General features: G+C 40.0%; 1 protein-coding gene across 2 annotated transcripts in view; it reads left to right on the top strand.

Annotated features, from left to right (window-relative positions):
- The first annotated feature begins 565 nt into the window (after positions 1 to 565).
- ACAP2 (ArfGAP with coiled-coil, ankyrin repeat and PH domains 2) overlaps positions 566 to 27,196 on the top strand; it is a 63,946-nt gene continuing 37,315 nt past the window's right edge. For both annotated transcript variants that reach the window (XM_082287680.1, XM_082287681.1), the window contains exons 1-6: positions 566 to 677; positions 17,675 to 17,732; positions 20,188 to 20,307; positions 20,947 to 21,000; positions 24,611 to 24,669; positions 25,168 to 25,351. In XM_082287680.1, the coding sequence (XP_082143806.1) occupies positions 625 to 677; positions 17,675 to 17,732; positions 20,188 to 20,307; positions 20,947 to 21,000; positions 24,611 to 24,669; positions 25,168 to 25,351 (528 nt within the window). In that variant the 5' untranslated portion in view covers positions 566 to 624. The remainder of the gene's footprint in view (positions 678 to 17,674; positions 17,733 to 20,187; positions 20,308 to 20,946; positions 21,001 to 24,610; positions 24,670 to 25,167; positions 25,352 to 27,196) is intronic.

A 27,196-nucleotide genomic window follows, 5' to 3' on the forward strand; every position in this document is an offset into this window, starting at 1 on the left:
CTGGGTACAGCTGCTCAGGGGCCCGGCCGGGCCTTCCCGTGCGTGTCTCAACCCCGAGGGAGAGGTTCCCCGGTTTAATGAAGAGCTTTAATTTTAAAAAAATCAAAATACCAACAACCGGCTGAGCAGGACCCGGTGCCACACGGCCCGTCCCGCCCCCGGCAGCGTCACGGCGGCGAGCGCCGGGCGGGCCGGGCTGTGGCGTCTGCTGCGGAAGCAGCGGCGATGGAGCTGCCGATTGGCGGGAGGCGCGGCTGTCACTCTGAGCACGCCGGGGCGGGAGCAATCGCTGCGGTGCCGGCGGTTGGCTGCCCCTCCCGAGCGGCCGCGCTTATTGGCTGCTCTCCCCACTGGGCCCTCCCTTCTCGCGTTGTGATTGGCCAGTGCGCCCCTCGGTCTCGCGGGCGGTCGCTGCTGGCTGCCCCGAGCCGTCAATCGCGCCCGGGCGGGGCGGGCACAGGGCGCTCCCGCCACGGTTCCCGGCCCGAGCACCGCCCCCGCCCCGAGCACCGCCCCCGCCCCGCCCCGCCCGCCGGCCCTGGCCCGGCCTCGCCTCGCCCCGGGTTCACCGCGCCAACACCGCCAGCAGCCGCAGCAGCGGAGGCAGCGGCGTGCCCCGCCACCATGAAGGTGACCGTGGACTTCGAGGAGTGTCTGAAGGACTCGCCGCGCTTCAGGTGCCGCGGAGAAGGGGCCGGGCCGGGGTCGTGCCGGGGGACAGGAAGCGGGGCCGGGTGTGTGCGGAGCGGGCCGGGCTGTGGGGGCCCTAGGGGTGACAGGTGTTGGTGAGCTGTGGCCAGCCGGCTTTGCGTTGAGGAGCAGGCAGGGGCTGTTGTGGGTCCTGCTGGGGTGTGGGGGTCCTAAGGTGGAAGGGGAGTGGGGATATGGGAAGTGCAAGGAAAAGGGGCAGCGTGTGTGGTAGGTGGGACTGGGTGGGCAGTGTGCAGTGTCCGGGGCTCGTGTGGAGGTAGCGCAGTGTGAAGTGAGCACTACTGGGGTCGCCCGCCTTTGAGGAGATGGGGGTGAATGGTGGCGGGCGGCTGGTGCAGGGAATGCTCGTCAGCCGAAGCAATGTCAGCTGAGGCTCAGGAGGGTGTACTCTGTGGTGGACTATCTTCCGTTCTTCAGAGCTGTGCTCACACTTCAGCTCCCAGTGTCTCGTGCCTGCGTCTGCTGCATGGTCCGTATTCGGTGTGGCCTCTGTTGGGGTGCCAGTAGCAAACAAGCTCAGTATCATCTTACTTCCTGTTGTCAGGGCAAGGCATGCACTTTTGTTTTTCCCCACTCGAGTGATCAGTTGTCTATCATTGCTGTAGGGTTACTTCTGCTTATGTCAGGCAACTTTCCCTTAGTCTTTCCTTACGTTTTCACCCATTCTGTATATATATATATATATATATATATATACACATATATTACACCATTGTATCTACTCAACATAATTGTGCCTCTCTGTGGGATGTGTGGCTGGTCTGTGCCTACGTACACCCGCTTTCTTCTGTGCCTGGTATTACGCTGCTAGTTGGTGGAGTCGCAAACAGCTCCATGACGTGATGTGTCACTGCTGTGCCCCTCCTGTCCCATGCCGAGCCTATCTCTCGAGTGTCTGTGGCTCTGTGGTAAGTTCTGGCTGTAGGCGGAAATCGTACTGCTCTTTCTCTGCTCTCTGGCCGTATGTTCACACCTCCTCTTTGTGTCAGCTTTTGCAATCCTGTGGTTTCTGGGATGTAGAGGAAGTTGGAGAAGGAAGGTTGGTTGGTTGAATGGCTTACCCTTGGCAGAAGTTGGAGTTCCTGTTCTTCCCTCCTTTGCTCCTGTCTCTGCTGCCAGTTTGTTGCTGGCTGCTTCTCCCACGGGTTTTTTGGTGGCTGTGACGTGTGTTGTTGGATCCTTCAATGAGCTGGGTGCCCTGGCAGAAGAGACTGGATGGCTTTCTGCCAGGTTAGTGCGTTGTGTCAGCATCTCAGTCGGTGTGAAACCTACTAAAGCTTATGGGGAGTAGAGAGAGGAAACTTCACTGCCAGAAGCAAAGCTAGAGGAAGGTAGTGGAAAGTGAGACCTCCCTTAGAGCATCAGGGAACTTTTACATTGGGTTAGCTGTTTCACAAAACTTTGTCCTGAGCTGGACATGCTTGCTAGTGTGTGCACTTTCTAAGACAACTGTATTTAGTGTTGGTCCATCCCATTTGGTGACAATGCAGTTGTAGACTGGCGTAATTTAACCACAGAACTGTATCAGTACTTGCATTTTTTAATCACTGATACCTGCTGAAGTATTAAATACACTCAAGAAAACAAGAAGTTGTGACTAAAATTTGTGAGCAGAAGTATGTTGCTGTTTTCTTCAAGGTAAGGCATACTAGTTCATTTGAGTTCACTTTGTACCATTCTCCTTATGCCCCTCTTGGTTCCTTTCCTTCATGGAAAAGAGCTGGAGAAAATCCTTTGTTAGGGTCTTCTAGTACCTCATGGTCTTTTTCCCAGTCTGATACTGCTACCTTCGAAGAAGTTGCAGAAAACCTCATGGTGTAATCACTTGATGCCAGCAAAACATCCTTCCAACCTTTAACTGATAGGAAATGGTTAAAATCGCGAGGCAAAATTCCTGCAGTATTTCTGAAAAAAGTCATTAATATTTGCTGTTATAATTTTGGTTATTCTTAGTGTTTGTATGAATTACCCAACCCAAACACTAGGAACCTTATGAATGAAGGTTACTGCAGTGGTTTTATTGAGGGATGAATAGTGACACTAATGTAGAGCAAGGTCTTGACAAAGTCCTATATTCTTGCAGGGAGTAGTGTGGACATAAAGCACTTCCTTGCTCTGTGTTCCTTGTAGCAAAGCCGAGCTGCAGCTTTCTCCTGACCTTGCTGAGCAGGAGGGTGTAGCCTCTGTCCTTCTCATCAGTATACTTGTCAGAGCTGTTAAATAAACCTGTTGGGAGGTATGTAGTGAATAGAAATGTTACAGGTTACTTTCTTATGGTCGTGAACTGGGAGTACATGGATGAATCAGAGTTCCTGAGTCACTGAATCCCTGTTTTCAAGGGGACTTATTTAAATCTTTCAAAACGTGCTACTACAGGCGGCTTCAACCACATGGCTTCCTTGCTTGTCTATTTCTTGTGAAGTTCATGTTGATATTTCTTGGCTTTGAGATTTAATTGGGACCCAAATCACAGAACCTAAGGCCTCTTTCCTTGCTTAAAGTGCTCGTGAAGGGACCATGGATTGTAGCTGTTGAAGTGCTGATATATGATTAGATAATAATGGCTCTAAAGGTTCACATCAGAAGTGTGATGTGATCAGAAGTGTGATTATTTCATAGCAAGACATACTTTTTTTTTTTCCTCCCTCCAGTAGATGATAAAGAAATCTTTGAATTATAAAACTTGAAGCAATAATGGCTTATTGCATCACTAGATTTGTAAACTTACAACATGCCAAAGTTTGGAGTTGGAGACTTGACTGATTTTTAAGATGGTGGGAAATGCTGTGAGTTCAGGCAAACTTTTGCAAATGTGTAGTCATGATTTTTTTTTTCCTAAATCTGCCTTGAAAATCATCTTGCTGAAATCACATGCTTTTCTGTCACAATCCCCTCTCCTAAAACATGGACAGATCAAAGATCTAGCAAGGAAATGCATGTGCAGCTCTTCCACAATGTGTCAATGGCTTCCCATCAAATGAAGAAGTTGCCTGAGGAGGGGCCTTGGAGCAGTCCTTGAACAATAAGAACTGAGCTGTGCTGGCAAGTTCTGTGTATATAATCAGGCATTCCTACAGTCGTTTTTTTTATATGCAAGTAGCATTGTGAAATAATTCTTTCTCCTTTAAACAATGAGAGTTTAATTTTCAGAGTTTAATGGAACAGGCTTTTACATTGCTGTTTCATTGTCATTTTTTCTTCTTCTGCCTTTAGAATGTTTTTTTCTCAATGAGGTATCACTGTAGCAACCACACGAATCACTGGAGCTAAATTACTAGAAAGGAGAACCAATTTTAACTGATGTGGAAATACAGCTGCTCTAAGTAGCAGTTAACAATTTTGATAAACAAAAATAATAGAAAAAGCAAAATTCAATTGCTCGCAACATGTGCAGTTGTAGAGCTCTCTTCAAAAACTTTCAGGCTGATCCAGTCTTTAAAAATGCTTTAGTAAAAAGCTCTGTGTTTTCGACATAATTTCTTTGTCCTTATCTGTCACTGTTGCCGAAGTTTAAATTTTTTTTGCATTTAAATTTCTATTCATTTCCTGAGACGCCAGCTGCAGATCAGATGATGGGTGAATGAGGTAGATCTTGTCCATTACCATTCTTAGTAAAATTGTTTCTGGGTAGAACTGCTGGTTACAGTGTATTCCCTTCAAAGGGACTCATCTGAGGAGTCCTCCATTTAGGCTGAGCTAAAGCATGGCTCTGTTGGGCCGGCCTGTGGTATAAGCCCAGCCTGTCGCTGGAGTTCCCTGCTATGTGCTGGCTTTCTTCTTCTGTGGCTTTGGCCCTGCTCTGTCTACATGGGGCCAGCTGAGGTGCACCTCATGCTTATCGAGGGGATGCAGGTTGAAGAGGTTACTTGTGCCACTTTCTGGATTTATGATGTATTTTTTTCTCTCTTCTTTTGCACTGCGTAACCAAAGGTTTGTTACTAAGCATCTGTTTCCCAAATAATAGTAAACCTTTTTCACTTAAACTAAGAGGAATATAAGAAAGTGACTTATTTAACCTATTTGGAATATGTTGTGTTTAGTAGTCAGAGAAATTATCAAAAGTACCTAACCTGTACACTTTGATCTACTTATTACCTTCTGGAGAAAACGTAGAAATAGGAGCCTCAATAGAGTTGTCCCTTCAGTGCTGAGTTCCAGTGGGAAGGGTGTTGTGGGGCAGCTGCTTCCCAACCCGCTGTGAGTGGCAACAAACCCCTTGTGTTCAGCCTGGGTTTGTAGCTCAGCCCATATGTGTGGATGTGGCTCCACTGAAATCTCCGAGGCTGCTCCTGGGGCTGAACTCAGCCTCATTTCAAGTGTGAAGAGGGATGTGACCAAGAACTCTGCATACAAAATCTGTTAGTTTTGCTCAGACTTACCTAGCTGCTTTAGAACAAATTTCCAAAGAAATATTTTGTCTGGGCTTTCTGCCCTTGCTGTTTGGGACTGAAAAGCAAACTTGCAACGTACTTGGCAGGGGAGGGTGGAAAGTATTGCAGAAGAATAGGAAAAAAGATACAGTAAGTCAAAAGAAAAAGCTGCCAAGCATTTGCTTGTGAGTTTGCATTTAGCATTTTTCATACTTTTGTGGTTGTTAACGTTTATGATTTCCTGTATGAGACTCTAGAAGTGCACTTTTTGTAGCTGAAGTGACGTGGAGGACAATCTTGGTGGGCTGTCAGTAAGTTACACGTGTACAACATCCTTGTCCACACTGCTGGGAGTCTAGTGGAGTTAAACTTAGTTAAACTGATTCTAGATTTCTAATTCTGTGCTTTTGTGGAGATTGCAGTGACTGTCCTGGTCTACTCAGGCTCTAGTCAATGATTGGTTTATCTTTAAATCTGTAACTATGCCTTTCAAATGTACATTAAGAAAATGATTGACCTAAAGAAAGGAGGATGTATTTGAACATAGCATGCAATGTTAGAGCATTTTTTTGAGGGAAATCACTCAAGAATAAAGAAGGTTCATTGAAGATCCCTCTCAAATACATCTCTGAAAAATCTCACACTCTGAAATATTTTAAATCTGAAAAAACTTAGTACTAAATTTTTAACAATCCTTCCTAATGGAGATTAGAGAAATGTGTCCTGAAATCAAGACATCTTCTTTAGGTTAGTGCACCTAAATTTTTAAAATAATAGTAAAAAAAATGTTGGCTAGCACAGTTATGAATAACAAAGGATAGGGTTATAATGGTGATTCTGTTTCTTTGTTGTTTGATTATGATTTACATTAACAGGAGCAAACTTAAAATTCTTAGCTATATCTTAAATTGCTAATAGGAATTTAGAATGTTATTTCCTCAGTTTTAGTCTTTTTACATTTTTATCTGGAAGTGTTTAAAAAAAATCCACAGTGAGAAGGGAGCTTGTAGTGGAAGTAGTGATAAAATCTGCAAGTTATCATAACATTTCTATAGCATGGCTGCAGGATGGTTGCTGAAGAACTGATGTTAATTAAGCCTGTACAACTGATCTTTAATGAGTACTTGCAGAATTAGAAGGACAGCTTATTTATGTGTGTGTGCAATGGAACTGTAATTATACAAGTCCTTACAGTCATTCAGGTTTTAAATATAGATTTGAAGAGGTTTGGTTCTTTAGCCTGGAGTGTCTCATTTATGTTGGCTAAGCACATCTCACGTAATTACATTATGGAAGTATGAAGTTATGGAGATAGTAGTTTTGTATTTTTTGGGAGGGGAGGAATAGCAATGTTAAAATCTCTGGAAAACAGTGTCAGTAAATAGAGTATTCATTGGGAAGGTGGCAACTACAAAATAGAAACGTGTCTTGGGCTAGGTGGACTTTTTTGGTGGCTTTATTTTTTCACTGTACATATCTGTGAAATTGTTGGCCTCTGAATAGCAAATGTGCTGAATTCAGCAATGTTTGCAGCATCCTGTGATCTTTTTTCAGCCTTAGCTTCTTGACAATCTTGTACTCAGAACCACATTCTTTAGTCAGCATTTTTCCTGTTCTTACTTCGTGCAGTGAACAATATGGCTTAAATTATTGCTAACTTTTTACTAGAGTAAATAATTCTAAAATTTTCCAAAGCAAACTCTTTTCCTATAACCTGTTTTGGGGAAAAAAAAGGAAAGGAAAATATCTAATTTACATTGGTACAGAAATTACTGTTTACAGAGCCAAGAGCCCTTTGCCTTAGTCTGGATTCAGGCCTTGCTGCCTGAATCAGTTTAGTATCTCAAGGTGATGCAAATGCAGAAGTGTCATGTTTACATAGGCAGGAAATAGAAGAATAAATTCTGAGTAATTTAATTACTTTTTTTCCCCTCTCACTTGTATATGCAGAATTCAGTTCAAGAACATGTGTAGAAGTTTAAACTGTGTAAATGCATCTGTGAGCAGATACTGTGCTGTTTTGAGATTTAGATACTCTTGTGAGTTTAGGTAGTGGTTTAAGTGCTTTGCTATTTGCTAGTGGCAGATTTGTAACAAAAGTAACAGCTAAAGTGTCTGCAATGGAAGACCATGAGGGTGACATGCAGATTAGTGTGTAGACTGTAATGTTATTTTAATACATGCAGGAGTTTTCCATACTCCTCTGTATGGAAGTGGGGCAATGTAAATCCTGATTTTGTTGCCACTCTTTCACATGACGAAAAGATCAGATCAAGAACATGAGAAATAGTAGGTATTATTGTGATCATAAACTGGATAATTTTAAGCAGTCCAGTAGGCTCAAACATTGTTTTGCCTTCCTGATAACCTTTTCAAGAGGATTCCTTGTGTATGTGGCAGAGTAATGATGTTATGGTGAATGTTTATGAATATTAGAAGTAGCCAGGCCTCAGACCTAGAGTAAATCAGTTGTGTTATGTGATGCACTGCAAAGAACTCATGTCTGTGTGGAGGAAAAATCTAATTTATGGAGTGATGTTATGTATACATTTTGACACAGTGATAGACTAAGAAAATGACAAGACACAGTGATAGACTAAGAAAATAATTTGTTGCAAAATAGTTCATTCAAGTTCCTTTTATGAATGAGAGGAGATTTTGAATGAGAAGATGCCTGTCAGATGGCTGGTAAACTTACTAGTGTGGTGTGAGTCTTTCTGTGAATCAGGCTTCCTTTTTGATGTTCTAAATTTTCTATTTGATATTTTAAGACTCTGCATTATTCAGGCACAATGCCCTTGGATAATTTTTGTAGTTCGTATTTCAATAGTAATGGGCATTGTAGTAGTTGTATTGTGGTTTTGGACAAGAATCTGACAGTAGGTGCACACGCACAAACTTTCATTTCATGAGTTTTTGATCTACCTTCAGCAAGTTGTTAAAGGAAGGCCTCTGCTTACAGTTTTGTCTGGATGAACAGAGCTAGTGAGAATTTACATGATGTGATTTTGAAGTTTCTAAGTTGGATATAATGCAAGGAAATTGGAGAAGCCGTATGTAGTAAAATGTATTTAGTCTGATAAAATTTAAAAAAACATATTCTATGCAAGACAATTGCAGATTTCCATCTTCCTGTGTGCCAGATGTTAATTTAAGTAGGAACACGTGGATATCAAACACACATTTCTGGGCATTTGAAATATCCCAGTCTTCAATTTTTCGTGATCTTGTAGTTATTGTTAAAAATATGTATAACTTATGTAATGCTGGAGATCAGGCATCAGATTTTAGAGCACTGATATTTAGAATGAGATGTTGTAGATGGAAATTTGAGTTCAATCCTTTGGAACAAAGGAAAAGTGTGTTGTATTCAGAGTTCTGGCCATGAATGTTATCCTTTCAGCCTGTCAAAAAGGAGATGTGGAGTATGATCTGGGAGATGGGGTTTGGGTTTCTGCTCTGTGGACTCTACCTATGGAGGCACAGAGCCTCTTCTGTCCCTGTGGTCTGAGCTGGGATCCCTCTCCACTTGGCACAGAGGTGGTGGCTGGTGTGAGTCTGTGCTGGAAGTCCTGTCCCACCCTCTGATGCCTTCCTAGATTCCAGCTCTCCAATGACTCCCTTGGTGCTCAGGCTGCTGGTGAGTGGGCACTAATGGGTGCAGGTAATTACCAACGGATGTTGGTAATTTTTTTCATAGAAAGATGTAGCTTGTGTGGGGTTTGGCAGGTTTTGTTTCAAGTACTTTATATAAGTAATCAGACTCAGTGTTTGCTGGATTCTTGTGATGAACTTCAATGTAAAGAACATGTGGTATTTTAACAATGCTATTGGTTTTATATAACATGCTGTTGTTATTATACTTTTGGTTTAAGACAACCCAAATAAGAACTAGGTGGATGAAGAAGAAAAATAATGTATGTGCAGCAGTGTTAGACCTTGTGATTTTAACTGGCACTAGCAAAAGGTGTTGTAAAGACTCATGGCTCAACTGGAAATGCAGCTTATATCTTGTCTTTCCTAGACTTGTACCATTCAGAGTTCCTGTCTCTAGAAAGTGTTTAGTAAATAATGACCTAGGCCCCTTCTTTCTTAACTTCTTTAAACAGGAAAGGGAGAATTCATCTCATCTGCTGTGTACCATCCCTCTTCTTAAGCCAGATCTTAGGCTTAGGCTCCTTACAACTATTAATCTTCATTAAGATTGGATCCCAAGTGCCTCTTGATTTGTTTTAGCCGTATGTGTCAGGATAAGGTGAACTGCACCCTGGAAATCACATGCTTCTGCTCTATCATTTCCAAAGGTGCTTTAGCTGACTAACTCGGGTATCTGTGCATCCATACAAATATGTGATCAGATAAGGCACATTGCAACAATAGAACAATTGCATTGGCTTTGCCAGCCAGGGCTGTTATTGAGGATAAAAACTGTTCAGGATGACTGAGGAATCTGATGTTTCATTGAGGATGCAGCTTCTGGCTGAATTTGTGTGTTGCTAAATTAGACTCTGTTTAAAAAGACTACACACATTTACACACCTTCTCTACAGGATTATTGTTTAAAAGAATCTACAGGATTATTCTTTAGAAGAATCTCCAATTTGCAGAGAAAGATTTTGAAAAGTATTCATTTACTTCATTTCTTTTGTCAAATGTCTGATTTTGAAGAGTGTATCTGCCTGTTTATTCTATCCTACTTGATTTATCCCCAAAAGATTGATGAAAATGACAAGGGGAAGCATTAATATGCCTACTATTGCAAAATATCCACTATATTGTAAATATCAATCTTGGAAGATTTTGTTTGAAAATTTTCAGTTGATTTGAGATGAAAAACCTTTAACATGTAATAATTAAAGGATATGTAAGCTTCTGTTTGGTTGAAAAACAGCTTACCTGCAGTTAGCTTTGATAGATGAATGACATCCCGGGGTCTTTAAAATCTCTTGATGACTAAAAGTAGTGGGAGAAAAGATACTAAATGTACCCAAAGAAGTTCCAGAGCTGTGGGTGTACTGCATGCATTTTGTAGTTTTTATGCTATAAAGTTCCAAATGCTTATTTTTTTAATAGTTTATCATTATCATTTGAAAGGGATGAGGAGGGAAGATGGCTGGCCTTTCCGAATTTGAAAATAGTAAATTTGAGGAAAACACGAATACACCGTATTTCTGTATTGTCCTACTCTAATGTTTGTGCACGCTCTTGGTTTGATATTAGATTCATTTGACTGGCTGCTTTAGTGCAAAGGCATAATGGGCAAACAAACAGCTTTTTGCAGTATGAGGGAACGATAAAACTGCACAATAAAACTGATAATTTGCATGTAAAGTGCACTTTAGGTAACTGAGTGTGAGATACACCTCACACTCATATGTGTGTTCACCTAAATAATAAAATTCATGTTCAGGTTTGTTACAACAAAGCTGCAGCTTCCTCTCTGTCAAATAGAGCATTCTGGTTTTGTGAAAGTGTATTACCAAAATATTCAACCTCTGGAGTGGACAAAAAGGGTGCATACTTGCTGAGGACTCAGTGTTCATAGCAAATCTGAAACTTCCCTCAGGTTTCAGTAAAGAAGATCCACCTGATAAAACTGGAATTGTAGACAGCTAATGGTTCTCAGCTCCTCTGAAATGTGGTGAGCTCTTGTTACAAAGGCTTTGCCAGCTTACGGTGGTTTGTACACAGCAGTGCTCCTCTAACTATGGTGTAAGGTTTAAATTAGCAACTAAGGGAGTTACAAAAAGAAAGGGACAGATATTACCTTATTTTTCTGAAATGAAAGCAAACACAAGATTCATATTAAGATTATATATATCTTGTTTAATTACATGGTACTCAGACCTTTAGTTGCCTCTACTTTACATGAGGTTTCCTGTGTAGGTGGTGAAGTCTTGCTGTATCAGTTCTGAGCATATTGATCCTTAGAATCCTGTGCTGGGGCTGTGTAGTGATATTTATTCTTTCTGCATTGGCTGCGGCTGAGGTACGTAAGGGGTATCTTTCCAAATCGGGGATTAATACCTTCATTCTTCTTGAGACTGTTATTACTTACAGCTTTTAAAAGCAAAGTTGACAGGACTTCTTAGCATCTGACTGGTAACTCCAGATCTTGAGGCTAACAGGGTGTATTCTTTAGATGTCCTATCTTGTATCTTTTGCAGTTGGTCACTTGATGGTTGTATTTATGCTTCCACTTCCTGACCTGACTACATACTTGAGTGTTCAAATGTTGAAATCCCTCATTCCATCTGCTGCTTCTGTGTTCAAGATCCTGGGTAGTTGCTGAGATTTAAAAGATTAAAGCAGCTCTGTGATGTTGGCAAATTTTCAGCAACAAGGTTTTTGCACACCACCATCAGTTCCTTGAGCTCCTTTCTGCTGTCCTTTTTTTGTTGCAAGATCTTGATACTGTAGTTCTACTTCCTTATCTGATAGTAAGTCCTCCTAAAAAGCTTTTGACCCAATCTCAGATGTTGGAATCACTAGTCAGAGTTGTGCAGGACATGTATTGTGATGTGTTGCATTCTTATCAACTTGCAGTGTAATCCACTTCTTTTCTGTGAAGCTTTCATGGTCACCATTGTGTCCCTATCTTGTTAACAGCAGTCTTCTGATGAATAAAACACTAAAGTTGAAAGATGAAGAAAATCCTGCTTCTCAGACTCTTTGTGGAGGAAATGGGTTGCCGATTTCCTGCTTAGGCTTACTGTCAGGCTCTCCTGGGATAAAAAAAGCTTAGGAGAAAAATATTAGGCAAAACTACTGGGAAAATAGCACTGTTAGGCATTTCTGGCAATTTACTGCAAAAGAGTAGTGAAAGAAAAAAATTAAAGATTTCGATCCAGCAGGTAGCACAGTAGTCCTTATAGTCTGTGTGATACAGACTGTTAAATGCTAGTGCAAGCTTAGTGGTAATGAGTTTCCAGACACGTCTGTTAAGGCCATAGAACTTGTTCCTTTTGAAGACTGATTTGTATTTAATGTTCATTATCTTTGAGCTATGTGTAGTCTAGCAGTAAAGAACAAATTAAGTGAAGTGTACCTCTTAAAAGGATTTGTCCTATTACTTTGTTATATCAGACCATATGAATTATTGAGGGGAAACGAAACCTTGTAGGTGCAGACAACCTTAAAAAGTGATACCTACAAGCAAACCTTTGCTTTAATAATTTTACGAATTCAGTAAATACCCGTGCTTTATTTCACTTGAATATTTTCTGCGAGGAGATGTCTGACTTGGGAGGAGTAGAGGAATGTTCTTTTTAACATTGAAGACTTGATTCCTGTTTCTCCAGGGAAATTTGAAATGCAGATAGTGCATGCTATGGACCTGAAAACTGGGCTTATTCATCAACATGATAATCTTCTGTTCAGGAAATGTGTTTCCATATTTCAATCCCCCAAACTCATACAAAATTTCTAGGATTTCGGGGGGGGGGGGGGGGGGGGTCAACATTCTGATTAAAAGCTCTACTCTTCATGTAGGGCACGTAGAATTTTTTCCAATCTATTGGTGAAACGTTTTGTGACAATGACCGAAGAATTAATAATGTAAGGAGTACTAGCATGCATGAGGAATTTCATCTTAGCGTGTCAGGGAGAGTTCATCATCTGTTCCTCCGTCTGGAGGGGCTCTGGGCCAGCAGGGAAAAAACTCTGCAGTCCCAAACCAGGACTTCAATGGGCTCTATGACAGGCTGCAACAGTGTTCTTTCTTCAGATCATATTGATGGTTGTGATACATCTCATAAGTTGTAAAACTCTTCTTGTATCTGTCTATGCTGTTATCCAAAGTTATTAGGCCTTAGTGTTCCATGTATGCGTCCTTTGTCCCTCAGTATGTCATGCTTCTCTTTTAATCTCTGGTTTTCTGATGCCATTACTCGTGTACCAACTGTATTCCTTCTTGGCATGCTGGTTAACATGCCTCTAGACACCTTTGTATATCTCACTATACATGAAGGAAATCAAATTAAGTATACAGTGATTGGAGGGAACCCTGAGAAGCCGGAGGGAGGTCTGCCATCCAGCAGGACCTCAGCAAGGTAGGGGAAAGCAAAAATGGGAGGACTTTGTCTGAAAAGTAACAACCCTGTACATCTGTGCTGGTGGACAGGGACCTTTGCAAGCTGGTGACCAGCAAATGGCCCTTGGTCAGCAGTGAAAAGTGGAAGTGTCCAGTGGCATCAGTCACAGTGGTGTGTGTGTTCCCCTGGCCTGAGGCTGCCCTCAGCAGCCAGTCTGTCTGTTTCTAAACTCATCTGTGAGTAATTACTTTGCACCTGAATGGTGATCCCAAGGTGCAACTGCGATGGGAGGAAAGGGAAGTGGAGGCAGAGGAAGAGACAAAGCAGACCAAATAGGTGACCAAGTGTAATATCTTCGGTGGTACACCTGCATTTTAATTTGCCTTTACATGACACTTACAGGTCATAGTCTATCCTCTGATTAATGTCTGCTGTCCATTTTGCTATCTGTCACCTTATAGGCTCTGACATAGAGGAGGGGACATTCCTGTAAATCATCAGGTCCATATTCTTATCTTGCACTTACATATCTCATTTCCAGGTTTTCACATTCAGTAGTAACTTTTTTTTTCAAGCTGTCTTTAAGGTGTAGTGGATGTTGGCTGAAAGGACGTCAGCTCTAGTGAAGTCTAAATTGTGCATTAAGGAGCTGTTCTGCACAGAATATGTGCAAGTAAGAGACCTGTGTCTTTCTAAGATTTGAGGACAAGACTTCAGCAATAATGCCATTGAAATTGCAGTGGCAAAAAGCCATTATTTCCATTTCATGAGTTCATATATATGAATATATTCAAAAGCCCCAGAATGAATAGCAATTGATTTTCTGACTTGTTCCTGTTCTTCTGCAAGTATATTCAAGAAATGAATCAAAACTTTTCTTAATTAAAAGAAAAAAAAAAAACCAAACATACACTATTGGAAAATACTTTACTATTGGCTTTTATTATTCTGAATGTTTTTTATAGTGATGTATTAATTCTAGAATTAATAATTATTAGTTAGTTGCCCATAGCACCTTTGACCTCTCCAATTTGTTGTTCATCAGCATCTGATTTGTAGTGACTACTGATTCCAGCCTCCTCACTTTCAGGAACACAATCTAAAAATGCAAGCTAGAATATGATGAATGAATGAGCAAAAGACTAAAGGTAGGATGTGGCTTCAATAGCAGTTAGATTTTGTTTGAAGAGGAGATGACTTTAAAAGCACTGGCGATCGCCACTCTTCTGTGAGAGCAAACAGGCCCTGCAGACCCCTGTCCGTGGCCACGGTGTGTGTGGTGTTATGGTCAGCAGTGTGTAGTGGATTACTCCAGGATAAATTGTTTCCTTAGCTTGTGTCTGCATCTTCTGATCTAAGAGTGACCCATTCCTTTTTTAGAGGAGAGTTTATCCATCATCATTCTGTTTTGTTCCTGGGATTCTTGAAGTACCTTCATGTGGAAGAAAGTCTTTTACTGGTCACTTAATGGAGTGCCATGATGGACGTCAGAGTTCAGCTGTGCTTCGCGTATGCCAGGCTGGGTGACTGGTGACATTATCCTCATTGAAAAGAGCTGCAAGGCAGGTCTTGAGTTTTGTTCCATCATCTCCTATATTCCTCCTGCACTGCAGCTGTGCAGGAAGCTGTATCTCGCATACTGAACTGTGTTTTAGGGGGGTGGTGGAGGAGCACAGCAGAGGAAAGAAGTACATTCCGGAGAGTCCTCATTACAGAGCATGAAGAGTATGGGAGACTGCTCATTTATAAAAGCTGTCCTCCACCCTTAAGCAGCTGTTCTGGTTTTGTGCACTGCCATGCAGTATTTGAACATCTTGGGAAGCCACAGATGTTTGACTCATACACTGGACCTGATTTGATCCTTATTCCTAACGCTGGAGCCTTCTGGTTGAGATCATTCTTACGCAAAACTTGCTCCCAGCTCCCACTTCACTAAGGAGCAACAGTTTTGTCACGTGTCAGGTCTGGCACTTGGTCCTCAGCTGTTTCACCGCTGCTTCCTGTGTTTATAGCTAGACAGTGGGTCTTGGCTGTGGACGTGACATTTACTCAGAATTATGACAGTTTTCTGTGAACTTTATGCCTGACATGGATGTTTCAGAGAGAAATGCACCTTTGTATTCTGTGGCTTCAAAAAGTATTAAATTAAGGAAAACAAGGGTAGCATTAACATAGCACAGCTCAGATCAGCTGTTTTTAATGTATTGCTAGCCCAGGATGAAAACATGAAGAAAATTTTTGTGACTAGGTGGTACATAGTTGGATCTGTATTCTGATAGTCTGAGGGTATCTTCTCCATTGTTTTTATGCTTGTAATCCAGTATTGGAGTAATACTTGTGAATATGTTTGTGTGATTATAACTTCTACTGGTTTTTATGTGATAGAAACAGTGAAAGTAGTCATTTCTATGCAAAGAACCATAGAATTAAAGTGGGGTTTGGCTGGAACCCAACAGCTGTTTGATCCATATCCAGCTGTAGGGCCCAGATATGCCATCCCTCCATCACATGGCAGTGGTGGGAAATAGCCCAGAGCACCAGCTTGGTGCCTCAGGGGCCTGTGGCATTTCAAAGATCTGCAATGAATTGGGTGATAATGAGGTGTATCTCTTCTTTCTCCCATGATACCTCTATCTGCTTCTTTTTGCTTGACCTACCCTTTCAGTTTTTTGATGTTCTGTTGTTGCTTCTTCCAGTTGAGCTTATTCTGTCTTACAATTTTCCTCTTGGAATAGAGGTTTAATTACTTAACAGATGTGTTGTCTTCTTTTCTGCCTGCTCTAACTCCCTTTATCTCTGTTCTTCATTTTGAATCTTAGACTTCTATCTCCACAGGACTTAATGAGCTAAAACTCTTTGCTAGTTAAAGACACTAAAAAAAAATTCTTATCAGATCTTGCTGCAGTTCTGTAAACAAGCTACTTAATCATGCTTTTATGTTAATGCCAAAGAAACAAATAAAAATTTGTTTCACTGTGATTATAAACAAACAAATACAAAATTGCAGTCTAAATATTGAGATGCTTTTCCTTCCTTTGGGTTTTGGGGTTTTTTTAATTCTCCTTAATGCTTTCTGAAACAAGATTAGCTGGAGACTTAAATGGAAATGAATCCTTTATGGAAGAAAATAAAGAAAGTAAAAGAGAAGTTGATGTTGCCTGAAATCCTTCATGGTCTGAAGCTAGAGAAGAGGGAGAAGCCAAAATGTAGCTGCAGGGATTGCTTAGATATAAAACCTAGGACATAACTGTGGGAATGCATTGAGGTACAAGAACTGGAATGCAACTATGTGTAGTGAAATCTGCAAAAGCTGGGAATGTCATGCTCAGTGTTTGAGATCTGCAAGCAATTGGCAGCGTTTTTCAGAACTGTTCTTGTAAAAAAACTGCTTTTCCTGAGCTTGGGGCCTGATCCAGTCTTTTTTTTTTTGTGCGTGTGTGTGTCCTTGGCTTGTACTTATGTGAACTAGAATGGAATTAGCAAGAGACAGTAAAGCTGTGGTTGTGTGTAGTCTCTCCTCAGTGGTATAAAGTTGGCTTAAGAAATTCCTGCTCCATATCTTTCTTCCCTGCCTGTATAACTTTTTCCAGGAAGAGTTGAGTTTTTTTTGTAGGACTGAAATATGAAATGTCTGATCCAATTTTCCAAAAAGCATTACAGAAAACTTCCTATTACTTTTTTTTTTTCCCTAAGGCAGGCTACTACTGGTAAACAGTGTGGCTTCATGAACATTCCAGTTATACTGGAATGATTGAAAGAAGGGGCACCCTGTGATGGGAGCAAGGGCACTCCTTGTCAGAAATGAGTCCATTCAACTCTCAAGGCAATAGTCTGATGAAGCAGCAATGTTCATGGACTCTGAATAAGTGTCATCCATCCTCAGTCTTCTGTTTTTTCAGGTAGCAATAAGGAAGGAGGTGTCCCAAGAAACAAGAGCTTTCAAGCAAAAAAAAAAAAAAAGCAGTGTTTTAGCAATGCTCCATGAAAGCAGCTTTTACTGGCAAGTTAAATTTGACTGGCCTGGAAGATTCAACCAGTCTAGACTAGAGGTAAATGATCCAATCAGCTGTGCCATCTGAACTTCCTGCAGGTTAATTGACACATGGCAAGTGCTGTATTTTTTCCTAATCTCATTGCAAGGTTATTCATGAAGTAGCTGCAACATTTGCAGGTTTGAGCGAGGAGGTCACCAAAAGAGTAAAGAAATTTCCCTCAGACTTTTAGTTTCTTTCCTTTGTTGTTAGCTTCAAATGTATAGACTATTGTCTATAGGAGAATAGAAGAAACCTATTTTGGTGTGACAAATATTAGGATTGATAAAATTTGATCTCAAATCTTTATCAATAAACAATTTTTTGTCAGTGATGTAGTTTTTCTTTTTACCATCGAATTTCCTGCAATTCTTGTGGTTCTTTAAAATCTATGCTGTTTTATAGCTGAAATTTAAGAAAAACTGTCACGGCAATAAATGAGTTAAATGAATGAGTGTCTGCCCCTTCTCCCCAGATTCACAGTATTTCTGTGTTAAATTTTAAAGGAAAACCTCTTTTATGCTTGCAGGGCAGCTTTAGAAGAGGTAGAAGGAGATGTGACAGAGCTGGAACTGAAACTTGACAAGGTAAGCTTTTAATTCAACAAGGTTTGTTCTTAAAAACATCAGAAGATACGTTTCGGTTTTGTTTTAAAATTCACAGCTGGGAAGTGTCAGTGGCCGACCAAACACTCTGCTCGTGCAGAGGAAAGGGATCCAGGTCGAGCTCCCAGCTGGGGCTTGGAAGCCAAGCTGGAGCAAAGCAGCACCGGGCAGCTGAAATCGCGGCGTGAGCTCGCTGCTTCCCCCGGCTGAGGCTTCGGCTTGTGCAATTCCCTCCTGACCCGGCCCCTCACTGCACCCCTGTGACAGCCCCGGGGGAGCTGCGAGCAAACTCCTTCAGCTTTCACGGGACGCAAAAGCCGGGCCTTGGTCATCGCTGCACCGAGAGCCTGTTTTACCGCAGCGGCATGCTGTGGGGACGCCTGGATACTCTTTGTTTTAGAGGTTTAAAATCCAATCTTTCTGTCTTTGGTAATCTGAGGCACAGCAGCCAGGTATATATATCCTTCACTGTTGTGTGGAGGACCTGACTACTGTAAAATTCATCCTGCTTTTTGTCATACTTTGTGCATGTATGTAAAATATTCTATGTAACATCTTTTCAACTCCTTACTATCTGTTTATTGGTTTCCTCACTTTTGGAAGCTTTTGTTATTTCTTTGTTAGTATTTTGAGAGTGGCTTATTTTTGGTTTTCATCTCTATAAAGTCTTCTTTCCTTTGCATTTATACTAAATGTTTTAAATTATTTTTATCTATGTTTTTACATGGCAGGCAGATGTCATTTGTTTACCTCCTTAACTGCTTTTTGAATGCAACCTTTTTTTCCTGCAGCTGTGAGCTGGCTGCAGAGAGCTAGAAACAAATAAAGATGGTGTCCAACCTGAAGACTTATTGTTTACTACTTGTAATAATATTTCTAGGTTTTTGTAGTTAATAATCTAACAATTTGCTCTTGCAAAATAAATTCAAGATCCTTAATTTTGATTTGATGTGCATCTTGGTGAAACTGATGGGTATAACACACATTTTTACTGTAGGGGTGTTGAATCTGTTTTGGTAGATCAAACAGAGTAAGTATTTAAAGGATCTGAAAAATGTATCTTGTAAGTTTGGCTTTTCCACCAGTCTGAAAGGATTGTTTTTGGGAAAAAGAATTTTCAAATTCCTTAAATGGCATTATTCAGGGCCTTGTAGTACAACACTACAGTTGAAAGCCAAGCTTTTTGGGTGAGCTGAAGCAACGCCTGAGGGTGATAATTTGTCTAGGCTTGGTTGGTAACTTTTTCTGCTCAGTTGTTCACAGTAAACTTGGTTTTATTGTCCCACAGTTTTGACTTTGGGCTATGTTGTCTGCAGTTTTTTCCTCTCTGGAAGAAAGCAAGCTGGGTTCAGGCTTGTGAACTATAATCAAAGGTGAAGGAAAAAGGTTAATGTTGATAGTGACTTTTGTTTTTCTGTCCATTGTTCAAGCAACTTGGACATTCATCAGAATCTGGGACATCATGCTCAGCTTTCCATTTTTCCTAAGGATCTGAGTCAGCATAAAAATTACTGGGTAACTAAGGCAGGAAGGATGCTTGAGTGGTTTCTTTGCCCCAACATAGGATCAAGTACTTCTACGTTGCTTTTCATGAAAAATTTGTTTACCATCCTTGAAAAATCTTTCAGAGATGAAGGTTCAATCTCTGATTTTATTCTTAGCTTGGCTTAGGGTGAGAGAACTCAATCATAATACGGCCCTTCTCAAGAGAGCATCTTGACCATTGCAGTAATCACTCTTTCTTTCATTAATGGCCCAGTGCATAAAAGGTTCAAGAAGTGGGAAAACATCAATCAGAAGATACTGAGGACCTTCCTATCAGACTCTGCAGTACCATGAGAGCTAAAGTGCTGACTGAAGCAGTGAGTGGTAGGGATGGAAAGCCATCAGAGATTAGTCTGTGAGTGAAAACATGATTGATTTCACCTTCTGAGGTGTAACCATGCTCTTCAGCCGTGCTTTGTGCACAGAGCCTTTTGCTTTCCTGTGCCTATATTCTGAGTGTCTTAGAATGAAACAAATGGTGTGGGTTTCTTTTTTGTTTGTTCTGTGGTGATTTTCCTCAGAAACCACAATACCCTCATCATTTGCTTGGGTTCTAACCAGTTATGTTTTAGTTGCTGTACTTTTTGCCCCTGTAAAACTCTCTCTTGAAGTATGTGCAAAATCTCAGTTAACAATGAATCAAGTAAAAAATAATTAAAAAATTTATAGAGTGGTAACTTTCCCAATGGCATATCAGTTGACCTAGATTAGTATTTTTATAGCTGTAACTCTACAGTAGAAAGCTTTTCATAGAATCTGAGGCTGAGAATTTAACTTTTGAAATCTTTATTTCATAGCCTTAACTAAGCTCCGTGTATTCATGTTTATATGATGGTGTAAAAACCAAACAAAAATAAGCCTTCCACTTTCTCTTTTTTCATACTCATTTTAGCTGGTGAAGCTTTGTATTGCAATGATTGATACTGGAAAAGCATTTTGTACAGCCAACAAGCAGTTCATGAATGGAATTCGAGACCTTGCACAATATTCCTGTAAAGATACATTGGTTGAGGTAAGTTCTTTGAGGTGAAAGTGGAGGGAGAGAAACACAGCATAAAAAGGGTAAAATGTAACAGTTGGCAAGAGAATTAGTTGAAGTTTATAGTATTATTTGCCTTTTAGCTCCTTCTTCTGTGGTATCTCTTTAAGTGTGAGGTTTTTTCGGCTGTGGTTCACTGCAGGTGTCTGTGCTGTTTAGTTTCAGCAGTGACAGGGGTCTCCCAAATTTCAGAAAATATGTATTAGATTAGTGTGTGTGCTGATGATTACAATGTTAACCAGGTTTTTTGGGTACGAGTATTAAACATGAAAAATATTAAGAAGTGTCATATTAAATATTGTAAGTTAATGTTTTAGATTATGTGAGCTTTCCAGATCTTTAGTTAATTTTTAGTTTTTCCTGCTTTCCCTCAGTTTGGTACTTTTTATACAAGTAGGTAAAAACATTTTTGTTGCTTGTATCTTTAATAGATTTATTTGATATTACAGCCATGTTATCCTTCTAGCATTATGGTTTTAGTCTCATAATCATGCTATAAAGAAAATGAATTTCTGAGTTCTTTACTGAAAAGGTGTAAACCTCTGAAATGTTGCTTTTGTGCTGTGTGTTTAGTTGGGCTTAACTTAAACCACTTTTATTTTCTCTTTACAGACCAGTTTGACGAAGTTCTCTGACACCTTACAGGAAATGATCAATTATCATAATGTGAGTATTTCTAGCTGAAATAGATAGCTCACCTCCAGTTACATTTCATAGTAGATTAATGGTAAAGCTTTTCTTGTTGATAGTGTTTGCAAAGTAGTGGTTTAAATGGTGTTCAATAACTCTGGTTTTATACTTATAAATACTTTATGGCTGTTTTGTTTACAAAGTATTTATGAATATCCCCTTTTCTATAGATTTCTATCTTGGTTTATTTTTCATTTGGAATTTGTAAGCTTTGGTGCTGTAAGACAGTAAATACTGAATAGTTCCATCTTTTTGAATCAAACTGATGGTAACAGTTACAGACTATGAGCTTATACCTTTGCTGGTCTGAAATAATGATTGCCTTTTCCATAATTGCTACTTTTTTCCCCTATCCTTTATAATACACAAAGTGAAATACCTCTGATTTGCATATAGTTTTCTTTTTAGAAGTATAGCAGATTTAGACAAGTGTGGAGAAAGGAGAAAATGCTAGGATTTAAGACTAATAGTCATTTTTAGCATGTCAGAGTTAGTCAGAAACTTCAGTTTTCCCTGTGTTGAAAACAAATTGGTTTTTTTCCTCTAAAGAGTTTAGTCTTGTATTCTGAAAGCCAAAAGGATGTGTTTGTTCTTCTGTTTTCTTCCTCTTCCATTGGCCCAACTGCTCTTCGTTAATTTCCCAGTAAATTTCTGGAAACCGGTTGAAGTGTCTCCAAAGTGCTGAAAATATGCAGGACACTTAAAATGTGGGTTTTTCATCCACTAGGAGCTTTAAATTTGACAAGGTACAGAGAATGCAACACAAGTTTGTTAGCATTAACTTAGCTTTCCAGAAGTGTCTGATTAGGCTGGGTTTTTTTAAATGCATGCTTTTAAAAAGGAAGCAAAGCAGGTTGACAGCATTGTGTTTGATTTTCTTTCCATTATACAAAGTGTACATATCTGCACCTGATCTAATGAAAGCTGTAAAGAAGGGAGTAAGTGAACTGTGGCTATTGCATTTTAGAGAGAAGGGAGTGGAAAGGTTCAAAGCAGCAGGAGTGGGACCAAGTATTACTTTCATGTCAGCAATTTCTGCAGATTAGATGGGGCAGATGAACCCAGGCTGTCCCTGTTTGACACTCTTCATCACACAACTTGCTGCTGGTTACCCTCTTAATCATGTCTTTTGTCTATGGTTTGCTCTTTTGGACACCTCTGACATAGGTCCTATATTGTTGGTGCTGTTACTTTATGTGCTCATGGCTTGCACAGCTTTGGTAAAATTTGGCACAGCACAGCTCTCCCGTTTGGGCATTTTGAAGGCAGAAAGTAAAGAACAAACCATATTAAAAAAGATTTCTTTTGAGATCTAAATAGGATCTGAGTTCTGTCCTGCTTTTTTTTTCCCCATCCATGCTCTTGCTGTGCTCAGGCAGAGTGAGAACAAAGTGGCTTTTACCAGAGGCACAAACATCAGTAGTGAGGCACAATTGCTTTGCCAGACTTGTTGTGGTCCTGCATTGCTTTTTGTGAATCTACTTAGTTCAACAGGGCTTCCTGGCTCAGAGTGACAGGTCTGTTGCTGACCAAGTTGACAGAGCCATCAGGAGGGAGAAGAAGCTAGAGGAAGAAAGAGGAAAGAAAGGATGGCAGGGGTAGGAGATGCTCCCATTGAGTTCTGGATGACTGTCAGTTTTTTCATGTGAGGCTTTGCTACAAATAAGGCCAGGGACCAGACTAATGCAGCATCTTCACTGATTCAGCAGTGGGGGAGTAGCTGTGACAGCTTATGGCAAAGAGCAGCTTTCTTAGACTTTGAGTGTATGAAAGGTAATGTGTTGACAAGGCTGTAAATGTGATCAGATCGTGGTCTGGACACTTCTTTCTGTTCTTTATGGGGAAATTATGTGTATGTATTTTTCTGCCCAGCACATTTTTTTCTCTTCGTTACTGTAAGCAGAATGCAAGGCTCATATTTCTGGGAGTCCTCTAATCATTTGAGTTCCCATCTGGTTTTATCTTTTGGTATTGATCTTGACTGGTGCATTCCCCAGGCGCTGGCAAGCTTAAATGTCAGCAGTGGGAGTAGTCCCAGCATGACTTCCAGTTTGTCAAGAAGTTCTTTATTCTAGTTGTCTGCTTTTCTGGTTTCCCAAAGTGGGAATTCAAACAGGATCTTCCATGTGTTACTGGTAGATACAGGACAATTCTGGTTGGTAGGGGCCTCAGGAGTTGTGAGTGGTTTGACTGCCTGCCTAAATCAGGGTCAGATCTGAGGTTGGAGCAGGTTCCTTAGGGTTTATCTTATTTGGTCTTGAAGACCTCCAAGCATGGAGACTGGATGCAAGGTGCAGTACCACTGTTAATGAGTGACTTAAACTCAGTCATGATTTCCTTCAGTGTCTCTAGAAAAGAGAGATGAACTGGTAAAGGTTTAGCTGTCGGTACATGGCATTACATAGCTTCTCATTTCCAAATCTTAATAAAGAATCTAAGACTGAGAACATTTAAAGAAAACACTTTAGGCCTTAAACTTTGAGTTTTTGACTTGCTTTTTCAATAAAATTATTTAATACTTCAAGATCTTTACTTTTTGTGAGAGATTCTGTTCAACTGGGCCAGCTACAACTTTCTTTTGTTCTTTCACATCTTCATTTTTGTGATGGTGCCTTGTGTATTTTTGTTATACAGAATGGGAGGTGTAGAAGGGTTGGGAATTGGGGCAACATTTGTTGTCTGCACAATGAGAAGTGACAAAAGGATTTGTCCAGTAGCCATTGACCTGTTCCATTCCATCCTAAAGCTCAGAGGGCAGATGTGAAGCTGAAGGAATGTGTGTTTTCATTTTCCAGGTAGAATTTTTTGGGTCATAGGGGAAAATACAAATTGTCTCACATCCAGGTGTGATTTGGCCTTAAAGAATTAACAGATATCTTAAACTTTAGAATTTGAATGAGTTGATTATGTGCCCACCAGCCCCCAGCCTCCCCAAATCATAAGAAATTTTGGAAGCATTGCTTAGATTACTTATTCTTAAAAAGAAGAATCAACCATTCCTTTTAGTAGTCCAACAGTGGGTGGTTTTTTACAAACATAATATGTAAAGGAGCTGGTACTAGATACTCATGTATGTTACATTTTCAGCAATAATTTCAATCCATGGGTTTGGGGTTTTTGCCAGAAGTTAAGAGCGTGTTCTTTCTATGGTTTCATTTGTCTTTACTTGTTGATAAATTGTGAAAGTCTAAGAACTAAAAAAAAATGTTCCTTAACATTCAAAGTTGTTTCTTTGGGAATATTACTGTACAATTAACATAAATAAATTTCTTCTATGAAACTAGGCGTGTCTCATATCATCAGGATGAGAGAATAAGATGCCAGGAGCTCTTATCTCTCTTTAGAACCACAGTCTTTAGGAAAAGAACAGCAAAAGATGTTTGGTTTGTGTTATTTTCCTTATTTTCTTCCTTATCTTTTATTTATTTCAGAACTACTGTGAAGGGTTTTATATTTTGATATTAGAGACACAGTGGTTTAATAATAATTCTTATTTAATTCTGTGTAATTGCCATTTGTATTTCTGAAATCAGAAGGTGTGAGTACCTCTAAGTTACTGACCTACATAATAATGCTTTTCTTTCAGATTCTGTTTGACCAAATCCAAAGATCAATTAAAACACAGCTTCAGACTTTCGTTAAAGAGTAAGTTAATTTGCAGTTGTAATGGGAAAATTATGCATAAAATGGAATTTAAAACATCTGATTTGAATGGGTTGGTGAAACATCCTTCCTGTAAATAGCCACTCATAAATTGAGAAGTGTGTTTGTCAAAATTTGGAAGGTTTTGTCAAAAATCACCCCAAATCACGGAGGTTTTAGATCCAGCTACAGAAATGTTGCAATAGGATAAGTTACTGATCCAATTACATGTTGTAGTTGTTTAAGCTTGAGGGACAAAAGCTTTTCCCCAGTAAGCATGTGTTCAGTTACATTTCAATTTTGCCCTTTCGTTGGAAAAGAAGGACAAGAAGCTTCTGTGATAATTTGTGGATTTCCATTTGACCCAAGTATGTATTGGAGAACATAAAATATGAAAAAGAAACCAGCTATAGCAGTCATGAGCTTGGTCTGACTGGTGTAGCTTTAAATGCTTTTTCATGCTCTGAATTCATTTGTTATCCATATTTCCTTTTTCCATAGAGATATTAGGAAATTTAAAGATGCAAAGAAACAGTTTGAAAAAGTGAGTGAAGAGAAAGAAAATGCTCTGGTGAAAAATGCCCAAGTTCAAAGAAATAAGCAACACGAGGTAGAGGAAGCAACCAATATTTTGACTGCAACACGGAAGTGTTTTCGACACATAGCTCTGGATTATGTTCTTCAGGTAAGGGCAGCAATAAAAGTTACTTTTCAAAACCTTTTGTTACATGTAGTCAGAGACACGTGCTTTACAACTGTAGGAGTTCTTTTTGTAAGCTTATTGGAAGCTGTGAAGATTCATGGAAAAATCAAGACCTTTATCTGCAAGTAATTTCTTCTTTAATAAAAACTGAGTAAAATTAGTTGATGCGTTCTTATTGCTTTAATGCTCTGGTATTTAGTGCCCTTGCTGCAATGACACAGTTTAATTTTCAAGTTGAACATTAATTTTGAAGAAAAACCAGTATTTGCCTGATACTTACCTAAATGTTTCTTGAGTTGGATATGCTGCAATTTCTTATATATTTAAAGTAAAAACTGTAACCTAGCCTAGGAAATACAAATTACCTGAATAATTCTGATCTAGGGTGTTGGGTGCTACTGCAGTTTCAGCTGCATGGTTTGGGTTGTATCCCGCTTATCTAGATGCCTCGGAGTTTGGCATTGTGCTGTAAGGGGAGTCAAGAACTTAACTGTCCTTTACCTTTTTTGTGAAGATCTCCCACAGGGTGTTGAGAGGTGTTCTTTGTCATACTACTTTGAATCCTGTAATACAGTAATAAATGTTCTCTTGATAGTTAAAATTCATCTGCTTCATACTTGCCCTCAACTACAGCAAAACAGCATTATTGCACCTCAGATGGTATGAGAGGTTGGAGGCTCCCAAATGGGTCTGAGCTTCTCCTGTGATCAAACACAGAGCAGTTCTTTACAGTTAAGCTGGTTTTATATTAGACATTATCATCTTGATTTGTGACAGTTTGGTCAGTTATTTAAATCTTAACTGACTTTTCTGTAAATTGCACTATGAGCTGTAAAATGAAGTGGAGCCTATCAGCCAGGGCATGTTCACAGGCGTGGTGGTCAGTGGTCAACTCTGAGCTCCTGCTTTTTGAACACTGAGGTCATTTTTGCATTTAAAAAGTCATGTGAATTATGCCCCACAGGACTATTTGTAGTAACACTGAATGGTGTGGGGGAAGCTGGCAGTCACCACTGTAGTAGGTCAGTTCCTTGCGTGCACACTGAACTGCAGGTTGTTTGCCTCCTAGAATTTGTATGCTCAAAGTATGAGCAGTTCCTGGGATAAAGATGCATTCAGGGAAGAGTTTCAGCATCTCTTAACATGGACAAAAATGAATTCAGCTTTAGGAATTCTTTCTACTTGCATGATTCTTTTGGGAAAATGGCTTCACAACTATGGTCTCCTTGTAGATAGATTGGCTTTAAACTGTAACTCAAAACCTTTGCTTTCCTTTTATTTTTATTTTTCTTTGCCTCACAGGCTGAGGGTTTATTCTATAAAAACAAATCTTAATTATTTTTGCTGCAGAAGGTTTTCCAAAATAATGACCACTTAAGTATAGAAGTACAATCTGGTTTTGATTATAGCTTCAGCAAGTTTATTTCTTTTGCTGAAATTCTGAACTGACATAGAGGTGTTAAATTACAAAATCATGCCTGTTTCTGCTAAGTGGGTCTTTTAAAGTAAAATCTGTAGTTCTGAATGGCAACCTTTAAAGATTAGGGAACAAAAAAGATAGGGGAACCAGGTGACTGTGAAAAATCAGGGGTTTTTTCTATATAATGTGAAATTCCTCAAGTTCTAGGGCAACACCATTAGTCAGTGACTTCACGTGTGTGCATGGAAAGTTACTTACTGAAATTAATTGTGTTCTTGCTTGCCTGGAACTACTTTTGGGACACTTAAATAGTGTGAGTCTGAGGGGAAAAGTAACCCTGCCCCCATCCTTCCCTCTGCCCTGGCAGCAGAGAGCAGCGCTGCTGAGAGCAGCTTCTGTAAGGAGTT

The sequence above is a fragment of the Coloeus monedula genome (assembly GCF_965178545.1).
Source record: "Coloeus monedula genome assembly, chromosome: 10".
NCBI lineage: Eukaryota > Metazoa > Chordata > Aves > Passeriformes > Corvidae > Coloeus > Coloeus monedula.